This window comes from Tremella mesenterica (genome assembly GCF_000271645.1).
Source record: "Tremella mesenterica DSM 1558 unplaced genomic scaffold TREMEscaffold_12, whole genome shotgun sequence".
Lineage (NCBI taxonomy): Eukaryota > Fungi > Basidiomycota > Tremellomycetes > Tremellales > Tremellaceae > Tremella > Tremella mesenterica.
In genome coordinates this window covers 102,184-123,043 of record NW_006711236.1, presented here as the reverse complement: position 1 = coordinate 123,043, position 20,860 = coordinate 102,184, and the positions used below count along the sequence as shown (strand labels likewise).

At 49.8% G+C, this 20,860-nt stretch overlaps 9 protein-coding genes across 9 annotated transcripts; 4 read left to right on the top strand and 5 right to left on the bottom strand.

Moving 5' to 3' along the window:
* Positions 1 to 212: 212 nt before the first annotated feature.
* TREMEDRAFT_34447 (uncharacterized protein) lies at positions 213 to 1,113 on the top strand (the record flags this gene model as incomplete). The annotated part of the gene is made up of 3 exons (XM_007006953.1): positions 213 to 273; positions 350 to 731; positions 777 to 1,113. 3 exons carry the CDS (start codon positions 213 to 215, stop codon positions 1,111 to 1,113), a joined length of 780 nt encoding a protein of 259 aa, XP_007007015.1.
* A 555-nt stretch (positions 1,114 to 1,668) lies between these two features.
* Positions 1,669 to 3,155, top strand: TREMEDRAFT_45417 (uncharacterized protein). The gene is made up of 9 exons (XM_007006972.1): positions 1,669 to 1,801; positions 1,853 to 1,926; positions 1,971 to 2,123; positions 2,171 to 2,259; positions 2,302 to 2,518; positions 2,564 to 2,656; positions 2,704 to 2,804; positions 2,851 to 2,919; positions 2,977 to 3,155. The coding sequence occupies exons 1-9, from the start codon at positions 1,707 to 1,709 to the stop codon at positions 3,079 to 3,081; spliced, it is 996 nt and encodes a 331-aa protein (XP_007007034.1). The 5' UTR covers positions 1,669 to 1,706; the 3' UTR covers positions 3,082 to 3,155.
* Positions 3,156 to 3,730: 575 nt separating this feature from the next.
* Positions 3,731 to 5,430, top strand: TREMEDRAFT_34104 (uncharacterized protein; the record flags this gene model as incomplete). The annotated part of the gene is made up of 2 exons (XM_007006908.1): positions 3,731 to 4,261; positions 4,309 to 5,430. The coding sequence occupies 2 exons, from the start codon at positions 3,731 to 3,733 to the stop codon at positions 5,428 to 5,430; spliced, it is 1,653 nt and encodes a 550-aa protein (XP_007006970.1).
* An 86-nt stretch (positions 5,431 to 5,516) lies between these two features.
* Positions 5,517 to 6,898, bottom strand: TREMEDRAFT_69890 (uncharacterized protein; the record flags this gene model as incomplete). The annotated part of the gene is made up of 6 exons (XM_007007143.1): positions 5,517 to 5,701; positions 5,729 to 6,220; positions 6,277 to 6,373; positions 6,420 to 6,543; positions 6,587 to 6,732; positions 6,788 to 6,898. The coding sequence occupies 6 exons, from the start codon at positions 6,896 to 6,898 to the stop codon at positions 5,517 to 5,519; spliced, it is 1,155 nt and encodes a 384-aa protein (XP_007007205.1).
* Positions 6,899 to 7,283: 385 nt separating this feature from the next.
* TREMEDRAFT_72264 (uncharacterized protein) lies at positions 7,284 to 8,175 on the bottom strand. The gene is made up of 4 exons (XM_007007142.1): positions 7,951 to 8,175; positions 7,760 to 7,907; positions 7,500 to 7,702; positions 7,284 to 7,453 (listed from the first exon to the last, which is right to left on the bottom strand). The coding sequence occupies exons 1-4, from the start codon at positions 8,157 to 8,159 to the stop codon at positions 7,318 to 7,320; spliced, it is 696 nt and encodes a 231-aa protein (XP_007007204.1). The 5' UTR covers positions 8,160 to 8,175; the 3' UTR covers positions 7,284 to 7,317.
* A 609-nt stretch (positions 8,176 to 8,784) lies between these two features.
* On the bottom strand, positions 8,785 to 10,361 carry TREMEDRAFT_45408 (uncharacterized protein; the record flags this gene model as incomplete). The annotated part of the gene is made up of 3 exons (XM_007006971.1): positions 10,052 to 10,361; positions 9,827 to 9,980; positions 8,785 to 9,779 (listed from the first exon to the last, which is right to left on the bottom strand). Exons 1-3 carry the CDS (start codon positions 10,283 to 10,285, stop codon positions 8,785 to 8,787), a joined length of 1,383 nt encoding a protein of 460 aa, XP_007007033.1. The 5' UTR covers positions 10,286 to 10,361.
* A 133-nt stretch (positions 10,362 to 10,494) lies between these two features.
* On the bottom strand, positions 10,495 to 11,476 carry TREMEDRAFT_34446 (uncharacterized protein; the record flags this gene model as incomplete). The annotated part of the gene is made up of 3 exons (XM_007006952.1): positions 10,495 to 10,811; positions 10,857 to 11,075; positions 11,158 to 11,476. The coding sequence occupies 3 exons, from the start codon at positions 11,474 to 11,476 to the stop codon at positions 10,495 to 10,497; spliced, it is 855 nt and encodes a 284-aa protein (XP_007007014.1).
* A 156-nt stretch (positions 11,477 to 11,632) lies between these two features.
* TREMEDRAFT_72262 (uncharacterized protein) lies at positions 11,633 to 13,436 on the top strand (the record flags this gene model as incomplete). The annotated part of the gene is made up of 6 exons (XM_007007141.1): positions 11,633 to 12,005; positions 12,030 to 12,740; positions 12,790 to 12,844; positions 12,892 to 13,075; positions 13,118 to 13,228; positions 13,277 to 13,436. The coding sequence occupies exons 1-6, from the start codon at positions 11,742 to 11,744 to the stop codon at positions 13,434 to 13,436; spliced, it is 1,485 nt and encodes a 494-aa protein (XP_007007203.1). The 5' UTR covers positions 11,633 to 11,741.
* Positions 13,437 to 20,281: 6,845 nt separating this feature from the next.
* On the bottom strand, positions 20,282 to 20,860 carry TREMEDRAFT_64739 (uncharacterized protein; the record flags this gene model as incomplete). Its single annotated transcript, XM_007007000.1, has 1 exon — positions 20,282 to 20,860. One exon carries the CDS (start codon positions 20,858 to 20,860, stop codon positions 20,282 to 20,284), a length of 579 nt encoding a protein of 192 aa, XP_007007062.1.

Genomic DNA, 20,860 nt, shown 5'->3' with positions numbered 1-20,860 from the left:
GTCGAAACTGCACTACTTTCTTGATTCCTCTCTCTCTGCTTTCACTCATCAAGTAAGAGTGATACCTCGATCCCTGTTCAGGCATCGTGAGTACGAGTACCCCCGCTTGCTCCTCTTCTCAAGGTGTCCGAATGGTGGCTGCTATATGCCATACTTACCTCCAGCCAGCCAGCGACATGAGCTCACCATGATTGCTGACATTTCAGGTCAAAATGACCGACCAATCTCGCAAAGCTTGGGTAACTCTCTTGACCAACCCAAGCTATCTCGCAGGTGAGTCAATCTTCTTCGTAACTGGTTCATGGTCCACATGTCCCCTCGTTTCTGAGCTGAAGATGACACCATCTAGGGGCCGTCATCTTGTATCGAACGCTTCGAGCCGTTTCCCAATACCCCCTCATCATCATGGCAACGGATGCCCTTCCAGATTCAAGCATAGCTTTGCTTGAATACTACGGCCTCCAAGTTCTCAAAGTGCCTCATCTCACACCCGCTGATGGGCAACATCCCGGTTTCGATCCTACTTTCGTACGTTTGAACGACGCCTGGACCAAATTACAAGTCTTCGGGTTAACCTCTTACGACCGCCTCATTCTCATCGATTGCGACATGGTCTTTCTTCGTTCCATGGATGAAGTCTTTGACATGGAGCTTCCCGGTCCAGATTGGATTGCAGCTGCTCCAGCATGCGTGTGCAACCCTTTCAAGATTGCGCATTATCCGGCCGACTGGTGAGCAATCGTTTTGGATCAATCCTGCTCCGCTGACGAGCACAGGATTCCAGCAAACTGCTCGTTGACAAAGCAGATCCCAAAGACACCTCTGTACTCGCCGACCATCCCATCGCTGGACGGTCCACGTACTAGTCACTTGCTTAACTCGGGAATGGTCCTTTTGACTCCCTCCTCGTCCACGATGGCGGCTATTCAACATTTCCTCGATACCTCCCCCACAGTCGCGAAAGCTTCATTTGCGGATCAAGATGTGATTGCCGAGTTCTTCAAAGGCCGCTGGCGACCGTTGCCTTGGTGGGCAAATGCCCTCAAGCCTCAACGTGCTGTCCATGCAGACCTCTGGGAAGATACTGAAGCCCGTTTGGTTCATTACATGTAAATTTCTCTCAATAAGGCTCTATCAACGCTGACTAAAAAGCCTCGACAAGCCATGGAAGAAACGCCCTGCATACTTGAAAGATTTAGTGGGACCACCGATCCCGACAGCTACGACCGAACTTCCCAAGCGCTTGGTTGAGCTTGTGCCCAAGACACCACCTCAGACTAGTCTCACGGACTACGATGCCATACACGGCTGGTGGTGGGTCGTGTTCGACGATGTGGTGAGCAGCTTGAATGCGGATGGGCAAGAAGGTTTGGTGACAGAGTTGAGGGCGTTCGTAGACAGAAGCTGAGTAGCCATGTCTTGGTGTTCCTGGGATCTCGATAGAAACAAGAAGATTAAGTAGAGTCAATAGTCGTGTACACATGCGCACATGCAAATGCAAATGAGTAGAGCAGAGGGACTCAGGTCGTGTCGCTGATCGAGGTCGAGAAACACGGAAAGTTGACCAGAATAGTAGTGGTGCACCTCCACCTGACGGCGTTAGGCTAAGTTACTACAACTTGACATTCCACACGTCTATCCTTGTTCTCTTCACTTCTCTTCTTCTATCCATCTATACCTCCTTCTCCACATACCTCATTCATTCCATGGCCTCTAGTTCCACGTTCAAGGCTCCAAACGGCAATAATCAGGCATCTCATGTGATGAATGGAGGGATGAATTCCGGTCTCACTGTCAATCTGTGAGTAGTCAGTCATGTCTCAACAGATGAAATGCATCTGACAGCTGCTAGCCATCCCCTCCCCATACTCAACATCTCTGAGCACTGGAATCGAGCACGATCAAGTTCCGATCCCAGGCCCAAAGGTGACTGTCATTCTTGACTGAAGTGTACATCCCGCTCAAAACAGTTCTCGGCGCTCTTCTAGGAACCCAGACCGGTCGAGAGGTGTCCGTTACCAACTCTTTCGAGCTCGTACATCTCGCGTCACCCGTCTCAGCTGGTGGGCCTACCGATCTGACTTTCCTTGATCAAGAATTCCTCAGTACCAGAAAGGAGCAGTGTGAGCGGTCCACCTTTTCTCCGTTATCGGCCAAAGCTGACCGACAGTCAAGCAGGTATTTCCGACATTGGATCTTGTCGGATGGTACACAATCGGACAGGAGCCGTCAGCCCACGATATGCACGTTCACAAGCAAGTGAGTGTTTGTAGCGTGATAGACAAGCCCTGATACATTCAGCTGGCTGACACTATCGAAACATGCGTGTTTTTGCTGTTTCATCCCGAAATACCCCCTAGCTCGCAAAGTCTTCCCATCAAGGTTTACGAGAGCGCTTTCACAGAAGACGGAAGGACAGAGGGGGGGCTCGTGCCGCTAGACTATGGCGTGGAGACCGGAGAAGCGGAGAGGATTGCCGTAGACGGAGTCGCTCGAGGGACAACAGATGAAAGTCTAGGTGCGAGAATGATGATCATGACTGAGCGTGTTGGCTAACCCTCAGTTGTCGGCAACCTCATCACTCAACGTAACGCTGTCAAAATGCTCTATGATCGGATACGTGTGCTCGTCCAGTACGTCTCCGCCACTGTAGACAGTGCGTGAGATCCAGCTGCAGTCGTCAAGATTTAAGGCTGACCATAGAAACCATTCCTGTGGACCATACCATCCTACGCCAGATCTCCGCTGTCCTATCTTCACTCCCTGTTATGAGCACCCCGGAGTTCACGTCCGAGCTGAAAACCGTGAGTGACACCAGGTATCAAACGCAATGGGAGCTGAAGTGCGCAGGAGCACGAGGATGTTCAGCTAACCTCGTATCTGACAGACGTGATAAGACAGCTGGACGCGCTCAACGAGGTGAGGCCCAGAGATCCCCCGGCCTGAGAAGACAGACGAACAGCGCTGACTGAACAGTATGCAGAGAAACACCACCAGGTCACTAGATCGACTGGAGAAGGACTAGAGGGGCATGGACGGACAAGAGGGCCTATGAATGATTGGGCCGGTCGGAGATGGTGAAAATTGTAAATCATGTAGCATGGTTTAGTAAATCTTTAGTAATCGATTAGTAACGTTTGTATATGCCGCTATACGCTACCAATCCGCCATTAGACACGGAACCTAATCTAATTCACTCGGGGCAAAAATCATAACACCCTTCCGTCCCTCCCCTTCCCTTCCCTTCCCTTGGCTCCATCCCCCTCCCTAAACACCTTGATCAAGTACATCTCTTCCTCCATAAAGTATCAATCAAAAGTCTACTGTATCCCATATACCTTCCTCTCGCACATGCTCTCCGAATATTCCTAGGGCTTTTACCTGAAAGCGCAGCACCCTCGTTGAACCCACCCTTCTTTCCTTCCGATCAGTTCTCACCCATTCTCCTCCCGTCATGGGCGATTCGCGACAACGAGCGCCCTTTCCTCATACATCCTCCTCGGCCGACCTCACTTCCCCAGAGCTTGGTTCGCAGACACATCTACGACCTTTTCCAGCGGCTCAGCAGCCTGTGGTAGGCCGTCAACCTTGGTCCTCTGCTACCCCGGCCGTCGAGGATGGTCCCAATGGTTTCGCCTACTTCGAACATCACAGCCCCCCTACATCGCGGCATCACCAACATGGCCATCATCCTTTGACTTCTGTAGCCAACATGTGGTCATCTCAGCCCATGTCCAAGAGAGATAGTAACGAGCTGAACCATCTCAACGGAAACGGCGTTCACGATCGTATCATCGGGAACCCTTATCTGGCGCCGGAAGATCCCCGTCATGTCGCACCGATATACTCCCTCGACACCCCTTCCCCGTATTATCGCTCATTGTCACCTTCTCCTGGCCGTGTTCCCTCACCAAACGTCTTTGCACTTCCTTCCCTCTCTCTTCCTAGTCTATCGACCATAAGGTTCATATCTCTCTGCTTCCTCTGGTACTCGTCTTCCGCCCTGTCGTCCAACACCGGCAAAGTCATCCTTAACAACTTCAGATACCCCGTCACTCTCACTATCGTTCAATTCTTCTTCGTCGCTGCATACTGCTACATATGTAGTCGACCAGTGTTAGGGTGGGCTGGGAGGCTGCGCTCGCCTTCAAAGGCCATCCTTCGAGGCACTCTACCCATGGCTGCATTTCAGGTTGGAGGCCACATTTTCAGCTCCCTGGCCATCAGTCGTGTACCAGTCAGTACGGTGCACACCATCAAAGTGAGTTGATCATTCATCCTCATGTAGTATCGTGACTGATTGGATAGGCGCTGTCTCCTCTGTTCACCGTATTCGCCTACGCCCTCCTCTTCTCCGTATCCTACTCCCCTGCCACGTACTTGTCGCTGCTTCCCCTCACGCTTGGCGTCATGCTCGCTTGTTCTTTCGATATGTCCCTGTCCAATGTATTTGGCATAATTTGTGCCTTCGGCTCCACTCTTGTCTTTGTCTCGCAAAACATATTCTTCAAGAAAATCATGCCGACCAACTCGGAATCTACGACAGGATCTGGTATTCCTTCAAGATTAGACAAGATAAACCTCCTATATTTTTCGAGCGGCACTGCATTTCTTCTCATGATACCTCTGTGGCTGTATTCGGACGCCCGACGCATAGTTGATGGCTGGCTCCATCCCGCGCTGTCCTTGTCGCCTGGTCCTTCTGTCCCTCTCTATTTCTTTCTCAACGGCACAGTTCACTTCGCTCAGAACCTTCTTGCGTTCGCCATCCTCTCCTCAACATCTCCTGTCACTTACTCGATTGCGTCACTGGTCAAGCGAATCGCCGTCATTTGCATGGCCATCGTTTGGTTCAAGCAAACGGTGCACCCCATTCAGGCACTGGGGATTGCCCTCACGGGCGTTGGACTGTGGATGTATAATAACGCCAAGAGGGACGTAGAAAAGGGAGAAAAGAAGTTCCGCCAAGCCGAGGCAGTGCGGGACGGGGTCTTACCCCTCAACAAGACGGATCAGCGAGTCCTCGAAGGACGATCCGAGGTCCTGTTTACCAAGGAAGTTCACAGCTCGCCCCGCCCCATGTATCCTCCCAACTTCCAGCACATGTCCAAGTCATCGGCTGTGCGTCCCACTGCCTTCGCTCTTCCCCCGCCTGTGATTCCCGTGCCCAGCAAACAAGGTGTTTCTGATCGGTCCTTGCACATCATCCCTCAAGAACCACCTTACCCTTCTCCGCCAGCCTCCACTGCATCCTCTCCGCCTGCCCCTCCAATCATGGAATCGCATACCAGACAACGCAACATGTCGATCGATCGACAGGACTCTGATTTTCACCTACCTTCTGCTGTCACCCGATCCGAAAATATAGAAGAGGAAACACACTCAAAATCTCACATCCTCTCTCCTCCCATCATCTCTGCAGGTGCTTAACACGGACATTAGATCTTATCTTGACAGTGTATGTGTACATGACAGATCTTGCGCCTAGTAGACCATAGACCACATGCATATAACAATTACCATCCAATGTCCCAAATGTCGTCTGATTGACCAGGTCGAAACCTGCTTTGTAGCGACCTCCATCGTGATCGCCAATCATCAGCGCTGACGTAGGCGCCGCACATTCTTCTCTTGCCCGTGAATGAGGATCTCCCGTGCATGACTCGCCAGTTGTCGATGACCGCGATCGTCAGTGCAGATTCTGGCCAGGCGGATGAAGCAAACTCACCAACAACGGTGCCAGGTGTCAGCTGTGCCCAGTACTCGGCATCCTCGCTCCTACTTAGCTGTTCAAACTGTCGCGCGGCCTTGTACCAATCTCTGACATCCTCTGCCGACCAGCCATCACCTATGATACCCCTGTCTTCGTTGTTCCATCGAACCTGTGCCAACTGACCTCTTTCGTCGTGGCTGAACGTCGGCTGACTGATCACTGGCCGCAGCGAAACACCGGGGGTTCCTGAGGCGTGGTGAGGAATGCGTAGCTGAGAGAGGTGGGAATATGCCGTGGGATTCAACGCTAAAAGGATGGAAGCGGTGTAAAAGGCATCGACGAGTAATGTCGTTCCCCCTCTTCCGTTCTCGTGAGACAGCAGGTGGAAAATTTGCAGACCGGCGGGGTCATTCAGATACGTGGTATCTGTGTGAGCTGGAAGGGCCTCGCTGCTGTACGCCAAGTCACCATGAGACATGTCCGACGTAAAGTCCCAGAAGCCGCCATCTAGTTACTCGTTAGCGATACCTCGTATCCTGAATGTTGATCCGACAAGAACTCACAATGCGTCTCCTTGATGTTACCTATTCGACGTATCAGTGCCACTGTACCGTGGACCGTAGTCGGAACACCCGATACGAAACAAAATCCAAAATCGTGCTGCGCGAGTCGGTCAGGATTCTGTGTAGCCAGAAATACGACTGACCACTTTGGCGAGGCACTCCAAGACACCTCTTTCAGCTACCTCCTCTCCAGAAAGATCCGGCATCAGTGACGTATATGTGACAGTCGGGGGATCATTCGCAATTTTCGAGTTCCAGAGTATGCGTCTCCTCGTCAGATGAACTACATTTCTCTAGAAAATGAACGTACTTCTGTAGCTGAAGGTCGCGGGGCTGCAGAGGTGGGTCGTAAGAGGCTCTGTGAAGAAAATGGTAGGGGAAGAAAGATATGTGTTCCTGCCCTGCCCATTCGACATGAAGTCCGGTTCGGGTCGCTTTGACGGCAGAGACGTGTGTCTCAGGAGAGGTCTACAGAGCATGAGTGATGGGCTTTATCTCTGCTTAGACTCACATCTGACAGAAGCCGTAAGCGCTGTTTGGTCTGAGCATGTAGACATGAAGAACAGCGGCAGTGGTCGAGGAGATATTGATTGTCGCTGGAAGTCAGTACAGTCTGTACCATGTTTAAGCAGTAAGGAGACTCACAATCGAGTCTGATGGCCGCCAGGAAGCGAGAGATAGATGTGCGACTCTGTACAAGATGCGTCGGGAATACGGTGTTCGATATGTTGACCGCTTGACTGAGGTGAAAGTATGTCGTTTGAACCGGTCGTCGAAATGGCAGGGGACCGAGAGCTTGATGATGATGACCAAGGTGCACGAGTCACGGCCACAACAGAACTGTACCGAGTCGGCCGACGTGTGAGAAGAGACCCTAACCTATTCAGAGACAACATGGGGCAAGTACGAGTGGAGTGAAAGTGAGAGTAGTATAAGAGTAGAATAGGTGGACAAAGCTGTTTGAGTGGTTGGAATGACCCGGTAGTGCAGTAGCCGACGGTCACCGGTTACAGTTAACAATTCATCTTTTTCGAGCCATGCTCATGTCCATGCTATCAATGCTAACGATACAAACACAGAATGACTGATCATTGGTATCACCCACGTCCACCTAGCTCCAGCCAAGAAGCACGCCCAGGCCGTAGCGTTCAGCATCCCTCGACCACATCGCCAAATCCTGCCCATTGTCAGTCACGCGGCTTCTTCTCGGACACATTTCTCACATTGGTATAGAAGTCAACTTTCTTTCCGTCCATCTGGCCTGCACCAGCATGACAATCGGTATAATGGGTAGGACATTGTGAGTAGAAGGGAAAGGGTTCCCAGCCCACATGTTCCGTGCCCACACTGCCAATGTTGCCCCGTTAAACGGTAGCAGTAGGGTCATGAAGAGCAGAACACAATGGTTGAACTTTGCTTGAGGGGACTACGCTTCAGCACAAAGTCAACATTTATGAAATACTGTCACATGAACAGGACCGACCTGCACATCCACTGAAGCCGATCGCAACGATGTCACCAGGTGTAAGAGGTACAACACGACAAAAGCCAATTCCTTCGGGATGAAGATCCAAACGGAGGTCACAATCACCGCGGCGGGCACAACTTTTGACGCCAGACTGGTGGACTCGCTGACATCGGCTGACTTCCCCTCTCTCCATCAAGAGTACTCACATGGTATCCTTCTTGTCTCTGTCGACCTCGAATCCGCGCCTAAGGACAACAAGACCAGAGAAGATGGTTGCAAGTATCATTGTCGCCACACAGAAAAGAGCAAACGTGAAGCTGGCAAACAACGGTACCAATAGCCAGAATCGAACTTCGGTGGTTCCCAGCAGCAGGAAAGGTACGACCGGTACTCTCTGTGCTGCGGTCTGTAACATGACCAGGACGACCAAGATTCCAATGGCAGATATGACGGGACGTCTGGCAAATGACTCTATGATATCTGCGAAAAGACTCGGTTTTGTCGAGGCTAAACTTCAGCGGGATCGTAAATGGGAGGGATGTAAACTCACTATTCACTGAACCTATCATCTTACCTACGACCGCCACCGTCCATCCGCAGATCCACGCGAAAAGTGCCATCCGGTAGCGGATCACTATTTTGGACAGACTGAGGTAAGGATTGAGGGTCAACGCAAACCTCTCCGTAGTACATCCCGCTTGTTCGAACATATCAAGTGTCCAGCGATGGCCCGGAGGTGAGATTGGAACGAAGGGCGCAGACACAAGGTGTGAGTGTAGCCCCATAGACCTATTTGATATTGGGTAGAATCGGCATTCTGTCAGCCCATGTTGAGTGTCGAACATGCAGGCTCGTACCAACGGATGTCGACCTTGGATCATCATCTTTTCCCACTTCAGAGACCGATGGGATTTTACCCACCAACACAACGTTCCGACAGTGTGATTTCCAAGTCATGTATCAACAGAGCTGATGTCATGCTGCTTGTTGGCACGATTGTACGATGAATAGAAGGTGACATGTCCGTGACTTCTGTGAGATCAGAGGTGTCTAGTCGTACTAAGGCATGGCTCACGGAAAATGTGACCTAACGTAGTGAGATGTGGGCCCCTAGAAACCTCGACATTAGAACGTGTACCCAATCGCAGTGTACCGACAATCTCAGGTAGACCAACCGTGACCACCCAAGCCACGTCGCCGGGTTGACACCCTTCCCCAGGAAGAGGGAAAGGAGCAGAATCGTCGGCCGGGAAGGGGATGGCTTCCCAGCGATGGGGAATGGGTTGACAGACGGAATCTGTGGGACACCATTCGACATTCGAGACAGGACTTCCGTCGTTCCAGTCGAAGCCCTTGGGTTGGGCGGTGACAGTCATGTTTTGCGATGTGACGATGAAAGTATGGATCACGTCGGAGTTTGATATCGGATGTGGAGTGAATGGCAAGCTCTGATCGCCTACAAGCCATCGTTGGGCGACAAGCAGCTTCTCCGACCTGGAGGTGGAGTTGCCCATGTACAGTAGTGTTCGAGCGATGCGCCAGCGGACCTGATGACACCAGACCATAGCTTGATGTTCGACTGGTGTCCACACTCCAGGCATACTGGTTGTAAAGACGGTGACACCGACGCCGGCAGACGTATATTGTGGAGGAAGACTGCAAGCATCGGAAACGATTTGGGTGTCAGCGACGCCCCCACAAATAGAGACCAGAACGGGTGTCACCGCATTGACTTGTTGCGAGTTTATCAAGTTATAGATAGCCTCCATGTCGTATTCAAGGGGTGCAGGAGGAAATAAATGAGGTGTAGACATGGTGATGACGACGTCGACGAGTTTGGGGTCTTGCATGGTGAGCGCAAGTCTGGCGACGATTCCCCCCATGGAGTGTCCTATGAGGCTGATCTGGGTCGGTCGATGTTGAAAGGGCAAGTGATCATATTCGCCAAGGATTCGGTGGATGGCTCCCACAACGAAAGTAGCTTGCTCTCGCAGAGTTTGGGAATGCCAAGCGGAAAGTTCTTCATTAAAGTCAGCTGGTGACGTGAGCAAAAGAGCATTCCCACGACAGGTTTGAACACACCTGTGAAGACATCAACTCCTTTCAAAGTCTGCAATTCATGGTTGAGCTGACCAGAATGATCCATCCGCTGACGTATGACGGAAGAAGCGATGGATCTCGCCTGCTTGTAATGGCCGGCGTTGCCAGGAATGAAGAGGACAGGTTGACCTGAAGGCTGTAACGTCAACCAGGACATCAATCCAGGTGCAGGGAGGGCTGCAGGCGGTGAGAGAAGAAAAGACCTACGTTGATTGTATCCCATCCGACTTCTCTGTAGAGGAACAAGCTATACTTTGCGATGGGAGAATCGGACCATTCCATCTTGAGATAAGAAGGAGTCATCCAGCTCATCTCGCAACCCCAGCTGCCCGACTGTGTCTGATCCAAGTTGAATGACCGGTAGACGAAGCAAGATAGGAGTACGCCCAGGAGAGACCAGACGTATGTAGCTGAACGCAGTGACCATGACTTGTCGTGCATGGCATCGTTTATGGCGTCTTGGGGTTATCAGGCAAGAAGAGTGAATAGTGTCAATGAGAGCAAAGCGACTCGAGAGGAGGGGGAACAGGCAAGTACTTTAGTGAAACTTAACTACCTAACTTAGCGTTCGGATATCTCAACAATCACGGGTACATATTTCTCGTGCAACATGCGATGCTTGCCTCATAAAGTCATTCATAGTCGTGCAATCACTTCTCATCGGGAGGCAGTAGTATGGCAAAGTTGTTCCGTCTCCCCGTGTCCCGTTGTACACTACTCTTTCGAGTCCATTGGCTTGTCCCGACGTTTGTCTCTACTTGACGCCACGCCCATAACCAGTATCCTACTTTTCCGCCAGGTTTCCATCTCTCCGCAGCCAGCTCGAATCCTATCGTCTTCATAAGCGATCGCAAAGACGACACGGTTGTGTATCGAGAGTTGAAGAGGCAGGGCAGAGGCAAGACGAGAAAGAGCAGAGAACTGGGGTCGGGCCGAAGATGTCGATGGCAGAGCTGCAGCATCCGGCCTGCCCGTCAGCCGTCACATTTTGCATCGGAAACGTCTAGCACACCTCGCTGTATAGGACTGGTAACGAAATTCAGGACAAGACTGCAACTGATAATGTCGAACCACTCGTCGCTGCCTTTGACCGGTACTGGGCGATGGAAAAAGTCTTGTTGGAGGATGAGGGGGTGTTGAGACTGAAGGTCGATTGGGTGGTTGTCTATCCAGGACGAGCATTCAGCCATATTATCGGGCAACAGAGCGCCTATTTCGAGCATACTGCTGGCTCAGTTGAGACGGTTCATGATGACGGTCCAGACCTACTCACCGCAAACGACCGGGATGCTGTCCAGGACCTGTACGATCACGTCGCTCCTTCAACCAAGGTATCAAAACCCGTGAACTATCACCTCCCCGTACTGTCGACTGCCCCATTATACTCGCTTGCTGATAAGCGTCCAGACCCCCTAGAGCCTCTATCTCAGCCTCAACCTGCTTCAACTCGGGCGACGAACGAGATCCCCCCTGTGAGCGACGACGAACAAGGAGCCGGTCGCGCTTCTTGAGCAGGACGTGATAGGCTGATATCGTGGCCTGTGCCGCTTTGCTGGAGAGGGGAGGTTTGGTTATGTGACGAGTGATAACTTGAGTGATTGGCCCCTTACGAGCACGCCTCGGACGAGTCATGATGTGCGATGTATGAAACAAGATGAAGGATAGAAGGGAGATAAGTTAAGTAGAACTTACCGTAGTCACGTCATTGCGAGTAAGTATTTACCCATCATAAGTACCCATCTTAGACTCGCTCGTTGTCTAGCCTACTCTACTAAGTTTACTCTATCACTTGCTCATTCTGATCACAGTCTGTCATCGTTCCCCTCCCTCCATGCTAGCATAGGGAATAGTGAACAGCCCACACGTTGAACCTGTTGGACTATACAGTCCTGGCACTATGGACCGACCACAGACTAATAATCAACCTGCCGACGGCTCCCTTTCGCAACCTCGTCCACCATCTGATGATTTCGGAGCCTTCTCTTCTGCACCTGTTCCGGGCGGCTTACTACAAGCTGGTGATCTTCTCGGTTCATTCGAGGACAAGCAAGTGAAAGAAAAGTCTCATCCCATCGCTCATCCGTCACAGACCGCTCCGCATACTCCACCCAACAAGGATATCAAACCTCCAGATTTGCTGGGCGACATCCACGATCCCTGGGCGACCGATCTAGGTGGACACCAGGGACACCCTTCACCACTACCTTCGAATCCTCATGCTGAGCATGCTCAACTCTACAACTCCAGCTCCCTGCCCATACACGTCAAGCTCCCTCCGCGGCCATTCGAAATCTCACCCGAATATGTTCCTCCCCTACGTTGCCCTCGTCAACTGTCCCAGCACTTTTACTCCCCCGGACCCGGACCGGGCTCCCCTCCACTCGTCTCCAACATCGGCAACGATATAGTTTTCCATCCTCCGCACGAGTCCGAACGGCCCATCGCTTCTTCGTCATCCACGTCTTCCGGCTCACGTTTACGACGCCTTAGCGACACTTGGCTTGGACTCGATTCCCTGGAACATGACCCGTTTAGTCCCACCCAGTCCAGACTGCTGAATACCCTGGCCACCACGACCAAAGTGGCCTCGAAATGGAAGTCTGTACTCGATCCTCATTCTTTCCCTCACGCCGACGATCCGGCCCTCCCGAAGAAGCCATCGGTGCCCCCCAGCGCTACCGCGTTACCCATAGGTATCACACATACCACACCTTTTGCGACACCCGAGGAGCTCTCTGGTAGCTACATCGCACCCACCGGAGCTCCCGCGTTCAATCGGCGTGTGAACGACCATACTAGTCGGCCTGAAGACTCAAGTAAAGAGTGGGTGGGTGTGCGCCTGACTGGAAGGAGGGAAGGCACCCATCAGCTTCTCAACCAAACAATAGCTGACAAAGTGGGTTTCATCGCTCCACTTGCATCGTCTGACCACTGATCAAATCCAGTTGCGAGCTTGTTTGCCCCCACGACAACGCCTGGCATCCCAATGGCAATTATTGTGTGAGTGAATCATATCCTCTGTCTTCGTGCTCGACTGATGAACTCAGTCTCTTTGGATCAGCATGGTGCTTCGCTATCTTCCCTGTATAGGCTAGTCACGACTCACATACCTAATAATCCTTCCTCCACAAATCTTCTATTGGTGCGGGACGGGGACAATCACGTCTTCGGCGTTTACATTGCGGAACATATACAAAAAAAAGAAGGCACATACTACGGTAGCGGTGAATGGTAAGCTGCTCCTCATTGACTAACAAAATTGACGGGTACCAGTTTCCTCTTCAAGTTCCGCGATGACGACTCTGCTCCTTGCGTGTTTCGGTGGACAGGCCGCAATCAGTATTTCGCACTTTGCGAGACGAATTATGTGTCCTTCGGAGGCGGGTGAGTGTTTCACTCTCCCCACATCGCAAATATGACTAAATCGAAAAGCAACGGTACATATGGGCTGCTGCTCGATTCCACGTTCACTCGCAACTCCACTGCGACATGTCCTACTTTCGATAACGAGGTACTTTGTCATGATGGCATCGTTTACTCTGAAAAGCCGACCAGCTTTGATTGTCTAGGAGTTGAGGTATGGGCTATATAGGCATCCAACCACCCATGTCCTCTCTCATGCATCCCGTCACGACCAAACCTGGAAGACTTGTGGCATAGTCCCTTAGTGTAGGTGCTCTGATTTCATCTGATTGCTTCCACTCTTCTTTGGAATTGAACAGAGCTTTCTGCCTTCAGGTATGCTCTCACGGTCCTCTAGATTCCATAGAGTTTGAGGCCGGGATGGATCCGCGGCTACGAAATCCAGATAAGTACAATACTATGTACAGTCACTATTAAAGGTCTCTCTGTACAATCCGTGCAAATATCACTTGTTGGTGACCCACACATCACGAGGAATCAAAACTCATCTTCACTTGTCCAACATCAAGTAACGTGTCTCACCTACAATCGGGACACCCCCCCCTTCGGGACACTTTTCAAGAATCCAACTCATGCAGACATGCCCAACACGTAAGAGTTGGGCCAGATTCTTTTTGTCTTTTCCATGAGGATTTCTCTCGGCCGTTTCTGGACACTTATTCGACTTGTGGCCTGGTTTGAGACAAGTAGAGCACTTTGGGAGAGGTTTCTCAACACCCCAGGCCCGTTCACCTGCAGAAGCAATTCTACCGGTCTTATGTACCTTGGGACAACCTGAAGGAAGTTTACCTGCATGTTTAGCCTTCTCCTGAGCTCTCGTAGTCTTCAATGGTGGGTTCCTGAGCCTTGGTTCTTCAGAGAACTCTTCAACGTCCACTTCAAGCTGAACAACCAAAGGATTTTCACCATTTTTGCTGAACTGTTCATCAATTGCAGTTTTCAAGCTCGCCATGTGACTCATTGAGGTTAGTTTCCACTGGTGGTGAAGGTCTTCTGGTTTAAGAGGACGATCCTGACAAAGCAGAGAGAGAATTCTATGAGAACAAGGGATCCCAAGGGCCGAAGTGGTGGTACCTAAGCAGGGGACACAGGGAGGAGGATTTTCACTTTGGCCACTTTTGATAGCTTGATCTGCAATTTTTTTTTGATGTGAAACCATTTTCAGAGCTCTGTCAGAGATAATACCATTCACCTGCACTCTAGCAACATTCAGCTAAAGTCCGGACAGAAGACAAGGAAGGAGAAAGACAGGAGACGTACCAAAGACATGAGAGGACCTGTCTTAGTAGCCTTTTTTGTCATTTCCAACTCCATGGCCATTGTGTTTGTGGCCCATTGATCATTAAAATACTGCTGAAGATCATCCACCACATAATACATGTCTCTCCATCGACGGTCCAGGTATGTCTTGGCCAGGTTATGTCTTCCTTCAATGGGAGAAGTCAAACAAACCCCAAAATGACATAACAAAAATGCTCCTTGTGATTGTCCAATAAAGTCATGACGTGATCCACTGCAGGGCAAAACTTTTCAGAGTACTCTTCCTGTAACATCATTATCCCGTCCTCCATTGCTTCAACCGTCCTGGCCTGCACAGTGTGGACTGTGCTGGCCCTCACAAACTCAAGAAACTTTGGCTTCCACTCTTCTAGATGATGAAAATGTTTTCCAATATTGCGCTCGAGGTTTTCCTTCATGTGCCAGAAGCAATAAACAACTTTGATGTTGGGATATGAGTGTTTGAGACCTCTGTGCAGAGCAGCTTGCTGATTTACCACTGCTACCTTGAACCTTTTCACCATCTCTCCTAATAATTCATCCAAAGCTTTAACAGCTACCTTGTACCAAGCTGTTGTTTCACAAGATATGAATACAACTCCTGCAGTAAATGTTTTTCCTGTGGCTGTAAATCCAACCATACAAAGCATTGGTAGTTTATACCTATTGGTTTTATAGGCTGCATCGAAGTAAAACAGATAAGGAAATCGACGGGCCAGAGCTCTGGCTCTGGGGGTGGTAAAGGCAAGGCCACAGAGCTGATTGTCTTTGTCCTTGAAGGCTTTGAAAAGACTGTTGGTACCCTCAAGCTTCTTGATACACGCCTCTGCAGCAGTGTGTCCTGCACAAGCTTCTTGGCAAGTACGAAAAGGCAGGTTACTGATGTCTTTGGGGATGATGGTGAGACCGAACTTCTTGGCAACTTCAGCACAGATTGTTCGCTGTTTACAACCTTTGGCTGACTCTTCTTCAATGAGTTTGCAAGCTTCAGGAGAGAGACGGCGAAGTAACTTTAAGGAGACGTCTTTTATTGGTGGGTGGTTAGGAGTACCATTTCTAACCTCTGCAGACCAATCCCATGTGTCATTTTCCTCCAAGATCTTTGTACCACACGCCCACACATGGTACCCACACCCTGTCTTGATTGATTTACAGTTTCTCAAAGGTTGAAGTGGTGGATGGGCCCAAATGGCAGCTGAGTCAGGAAGTGGTAGCTTTGGGACATCGTTTTCAGCCTTTCCTCGAGGGGGACGATATTCCCCGTGACAAACACATTGAAAATCGATGACACGACAAGTAGGGCTTGTGTACTTTGAGTGGGTGATAACGAGAGCGCAGTTGTGGTCTGCATGAAAGACGTACCGGTCACAAAGCATGACTCCCTCTGAGTACCAGCTCATGTATTCGGGTGAGGGGTGGCTGAGTAGTTTGAGGGGATCTACTGCGTTGAAATCATGATCTGAGGAGGCCTGTGAGCTTTGGTGGTGAAGCCCAAGAAGACTGGGAGGCTCGGTATGAGCAGGAGAGGAAGAAGGGGGGGGGATGATACATGTCTTGGTTTGGTGGAGAAGGAAGAGTGATAGGATGTCCTTCTCGTTTAGCAGTTTTGACGTCATTGATGAGTTGCAGGAGATCCCAGTAAGGGAGTTCTTCATCGTAATCATCAATCTGGAAAGGAAAGATAGGCTCAGACATCTTGAAAAAAGGTGGGGAGACGTCTAGAAACATGTCAGCATATGGCGTTGACTGAAGTTCAAAAACTTTAAGGAGGAAAGTCGTATGAGATCAAGAGACACTCTTACATGATGTTTCTAGTATCAACAGAAAGCTAGAGAGCAGGAGACTTGATGGGTGAAGACAGCAGAGTGAAATGAATACACAGTGCTGTTTTGAGAGGTTTGGCGTATAGGTGAAATGAGCCGAGATACAAGTCAAAATGATGTACGCGTTGAGTGGCATGTGTGATGTGTAATTTCGAACCACGTAGTGGTTGAAGGTACTCAAAACATATGACAGGAAAAGGGCAATTTCAGGCAATCAGGAAATTAAAATTGGCCAAACATAGCCAAAGAAGGAGTTTTTGAGGAGTGCCTGCTCAAAGGAGACCAATACCCTATGATTGACCCTGAATGGTGTGTGTAAACGAGATTCATGGTGTGCGCATAGTAGGGATCGAAAGGGGGGGGGGTCCCGATTGTAGGTGAGACAAGTTACAGGTGGTCATACTTATCACCCTCGTGTATCAACCCTGTCATCTGCAACACTATCCAACAACATATTTTGTTACAACCTGGTTAACCAGCACCAGGCCATACACTGGCCATGCAAGTGACATCTTATGCCACTGCGCTAAAAGGCACAATATCACAATCAACCCTATGATTGTGATCCGGTTATAACCTGATGTCACAACTGAGGTTGCAGGGTCGTGACTCGACCTGGTAAACCAGCTTGCAACTGTCACGGGGGTGGGCTTGTCATGGACGACAACAGAATACAGGACTGTATCCTGAGAATGGGACTGTGACCCAATGAAGTCTCTGGCCTGATGAGAGATTAACAGAGATGACAGAAATGTTGGGGATGAGAGTTACATCTAAAGCTATGAAGAGACGTCTACAAGAGTTTCAGGGTTCTTACGTGATGTGTAACTTGGTACTGATTATCACTATCTAACACTCCCCTTAATCCGTACTAAGTTGCTTTCATAGGATTTGTCACAATCGTCGTTTCTTCTCCTCTACTGACCGACGGTCGACAAACCTCGGCTAACTACATCGTAGTGGGGTGTCGGTGTCTCACTAGGACAGGGTACTCGTCGGGGGAACTACGGCTAACTTCGCCGTAGTAATACGTCAAGCGGTAAATGATACAGTGATCGTTGATGAACTGCGGCTAACTTGGCCGTGGTACGTTGAACTGCTCGGTGGTAGCTCTCCTTAACTCGAAGGTTGTAGCTACTGAATATATCGCTCGCTACTGACAACAATCAAGGATCGCTGAAGAAGTTCAGCGATCTGTAAACTATCTATACTACTCCTCTCTCCTCGTAGAACGTCCCTCAACTCCTGCACTGCCTCACGCTCAGTCCTCTTCGTTCAACTTCGCCGTACCTCGCCATATCCCCGATGTCCTACTCCGCTCACTTCGACTAACTTCACCTAACTTCCCCTGTTCTGCTCTCCCTCGGTTCCCTTCCCCTAACTTCGCCGTAGTTCTCCGCTCGACGGGGTTATCGTGACAATTACCCTCTTGGTTCTCGTAACTTCGCCGTAGTTGGTCTCAGTGGTTCTAGTGGAGGTTGGTGATGGTGAAAGGAAGGTCGGTGATGGTGAAAGGAGGGTTGGTGATGGTGGTTGTCAGGGATGTTACGACGTAGTTCGTGACAGGATTGAAGAAAGATTACCAAAGACTATGGGTTCTGGCGACTCGTCTCTCATGACATTGACTTGATGTTTTGATTGGTATTCTTTAATGGCTTCCTGTCATGAATAGTGATAAGGAATTCTGACTCATGCTCAGAATAGTGATAAGGAGATATGACTCATTCTAAGAACTGTGATAAGGATTGAAGGAAAATATGAGTCATGGTATTTAGCAGTTCAGCAGTGAGGCATTTACGTGATTGGCTGAAGCCTGGAAGGTTCAGCAGTTTAGCAGTGAGGCATTTATGTGATTGGCTAGAAAATCCCTCACACGCTTTTTATTTAGTACACCTACTTTAGTTTTGAAGGGTATAAAAGGAGCACATCTCCCCCCTCTTTCTTCAGCAATGTATCTTCATCTTGAAGTTGAACTTCATCTTTGAAAGTCACCTAGTTGGTTCTAACCCAACACCTCAGTACCCTCAGTACCTAAGGCAGTCATCAAGCTCTACGAGCCAGAGACTAAAACCCTTCAGTACCCAAGGCAGTACTTTGCAACCGCAGTCTACCCGTAGGCGTGACACTTCCTGTAATTGACTCTTGGAAAGATCTCCGTGTTTATTAATGCAACAGTCTTCCACACTATGTCCGTATTTACCACACCAGTCACACTCTTTGTCTTCCTCACTATCACTCTCATCCTTCCCGTGTTTTCCTTCTTTCCTCGTCTGTCCTTGTCTCTTCTCCTTCGCCTTGTTACTTCCATGTTCACTACCAGCACCATTACCTCTGCCTTTTCCTACCCTACTACCTGATCTCCCTTCATCCGGCTTTATAGCATCTTTATTTGCGAGAACAGCACTGATGGCTTGTTGAGTGTGGTTCTCCATTTCTTGCTCAAGACGGCAAGTGTCAGCAACACTGTGGTACGCAGTTACAAGATGGTCCCAGCTGTTCTGTGTGTCTGGTTGGTGTTATGACACTGCATACAAGGAGGTATGGTTGGCATTGTAGAGTATGATAAGGAGCATGATGTGGAATAGGAGAATGGAGCTTATCAAGGTTAGACAGATATCAGAACATTAGAAGACTTGGTATGGATTGGTCAGCACATGATATCATATGATGTCATGGCTTATTCTTCGTATACTTGAATTATGGAGAAAAATGTGCCTGGGCATTTGCCCTGAGCTAAGGAGAATTTGGGAGGCCGCGGAGCGGACGACCGGCGTGTCTGGTTCAGCATGGGGATTGGTCATTGCTGGTTCAGCATGGGGATTAGTTGTGCTTACTCAGCTGCTTGATCAGCAATGACATCATTGCTTGATAAGCTGCTTACTCAGATGCTTATCAATCATGACATCATTGATGATTCAGCAAGGTGGAGGTAGCTGGTTTAGTTTGTAGTTTGGTAGAAACAGAGGTCTATATAAGAGCGCTGAAATTGCTCTTTTCCCTCTGTCGATGAATTCTCATAAGTTACTCTCATAAAACTTTGCCACTCACTCTACTCATCCCTTGTTATCTTAGTGACTTACGCCATAATGTGTTCACCACTGAGGTGCTTGTCATCATTGTCCAATCCACTCTACGCTATCACTTTGTCTTCCGTCGCTGTCGTCCACTGAAGTTAGGTCTGGTCACTGCCTAGCTCTCAGTTGTAACAGTTGGAGGTCCCACTGTTGACGAAGTGGAGCAAAGTCGCGACCAAGGGAGAGAAGAAATCTTTTGGTACAATCACCATCATCTATATGGGCACCTGCACCAAGAGCCTCGGCTACTAGCTCCCTAAAGGTCTCGAGGTGAGCATGCATGGTTGTCACGAACTACGTCGTAACATCCCTGACAACCACCATCACTGACCCTCCTTTCACCATCACCGACCTTCCTTTCACCACCACCAACCTCCACTCGAACCACTGAGACCAACTACGGCGAAGTTACGAGAACCAAGAGTGTATTTGTCACGATAACCCCGTCTAGCGGAGAACTACGGCGAAGTTAGGGGAAGGGAACCGAGGGAGAGCAGAACAGGGGAAGTTAGGCGAAGTTAGTCGAAGTGAGCGGAGTAGGATATCGGGGATACGGCGAGGTACGGCAAGGTTGAACGAAGAGGACTGAGCGTGAGGCAGTGCAGGAGTTGAGGGACGTTCTATGAGAAGAGAGGAGTAGTATAGATAGTTTACAGATCGCTGAACTTCTTCAGCGATCCTTGATTGTTGTCAGTAGTAAAAGACAAATAGAGATAGCTATACATCGGGATACATCGCCATCAATAGAACAAAGCCTTAGTTAGAGTAACTACGCCGAAGTACGCCGTAGTTACACTCCTTTCGACGTCTGCGCCCTCCTGGTTGGGTGAGACATCGACTCAGAAGCGTGAAGTTAGCCGAGGTTCGTCGACCGTCGGTCTATTAGGAAGAAGTTGCTCGACGGCCGTGACAATGGTGTCAAAGTTTGTATTTTCAACTAGACGGAGGAGGGAAATACGTTGGTTGAGATCATTACACCTTGCAGTTGTTTTAACTTGATGCTGCACAGTAATACACGCCCAGAGTTCTTGGGCTGACCAGAGGTCCTCAACGTGGGCGGCTAGTCCCGGAGAGATTGAGAAAACAAGTGTCAAACGAGCTTTACACTCTTTGTTGGCCCAATCTAGCCAGGTGGTATGCTGAGTAGCTGTCAAAGCTACGGCTGTTGTCAAGTTTGTGGCATCTGGGGGAGCCTCTCCTGCAATGGTATTGGGGGGAGAGACAACGGAATGATCTGTTGGCACTGCCGGATTTACAAGTTGTCTGAAAGGCTCAGGCTCATGGCCGCTGACATGACCTTGAGCACCTTTGTTGAAGAGGTACTTACGTACACCTTGGCGCCAATGAACAAAGGTCTCTGTCCCTGTTAAAGTCGGGATTAACTTGGAAAGAGCAGAGAGGTTGTCGTTACTTGACAT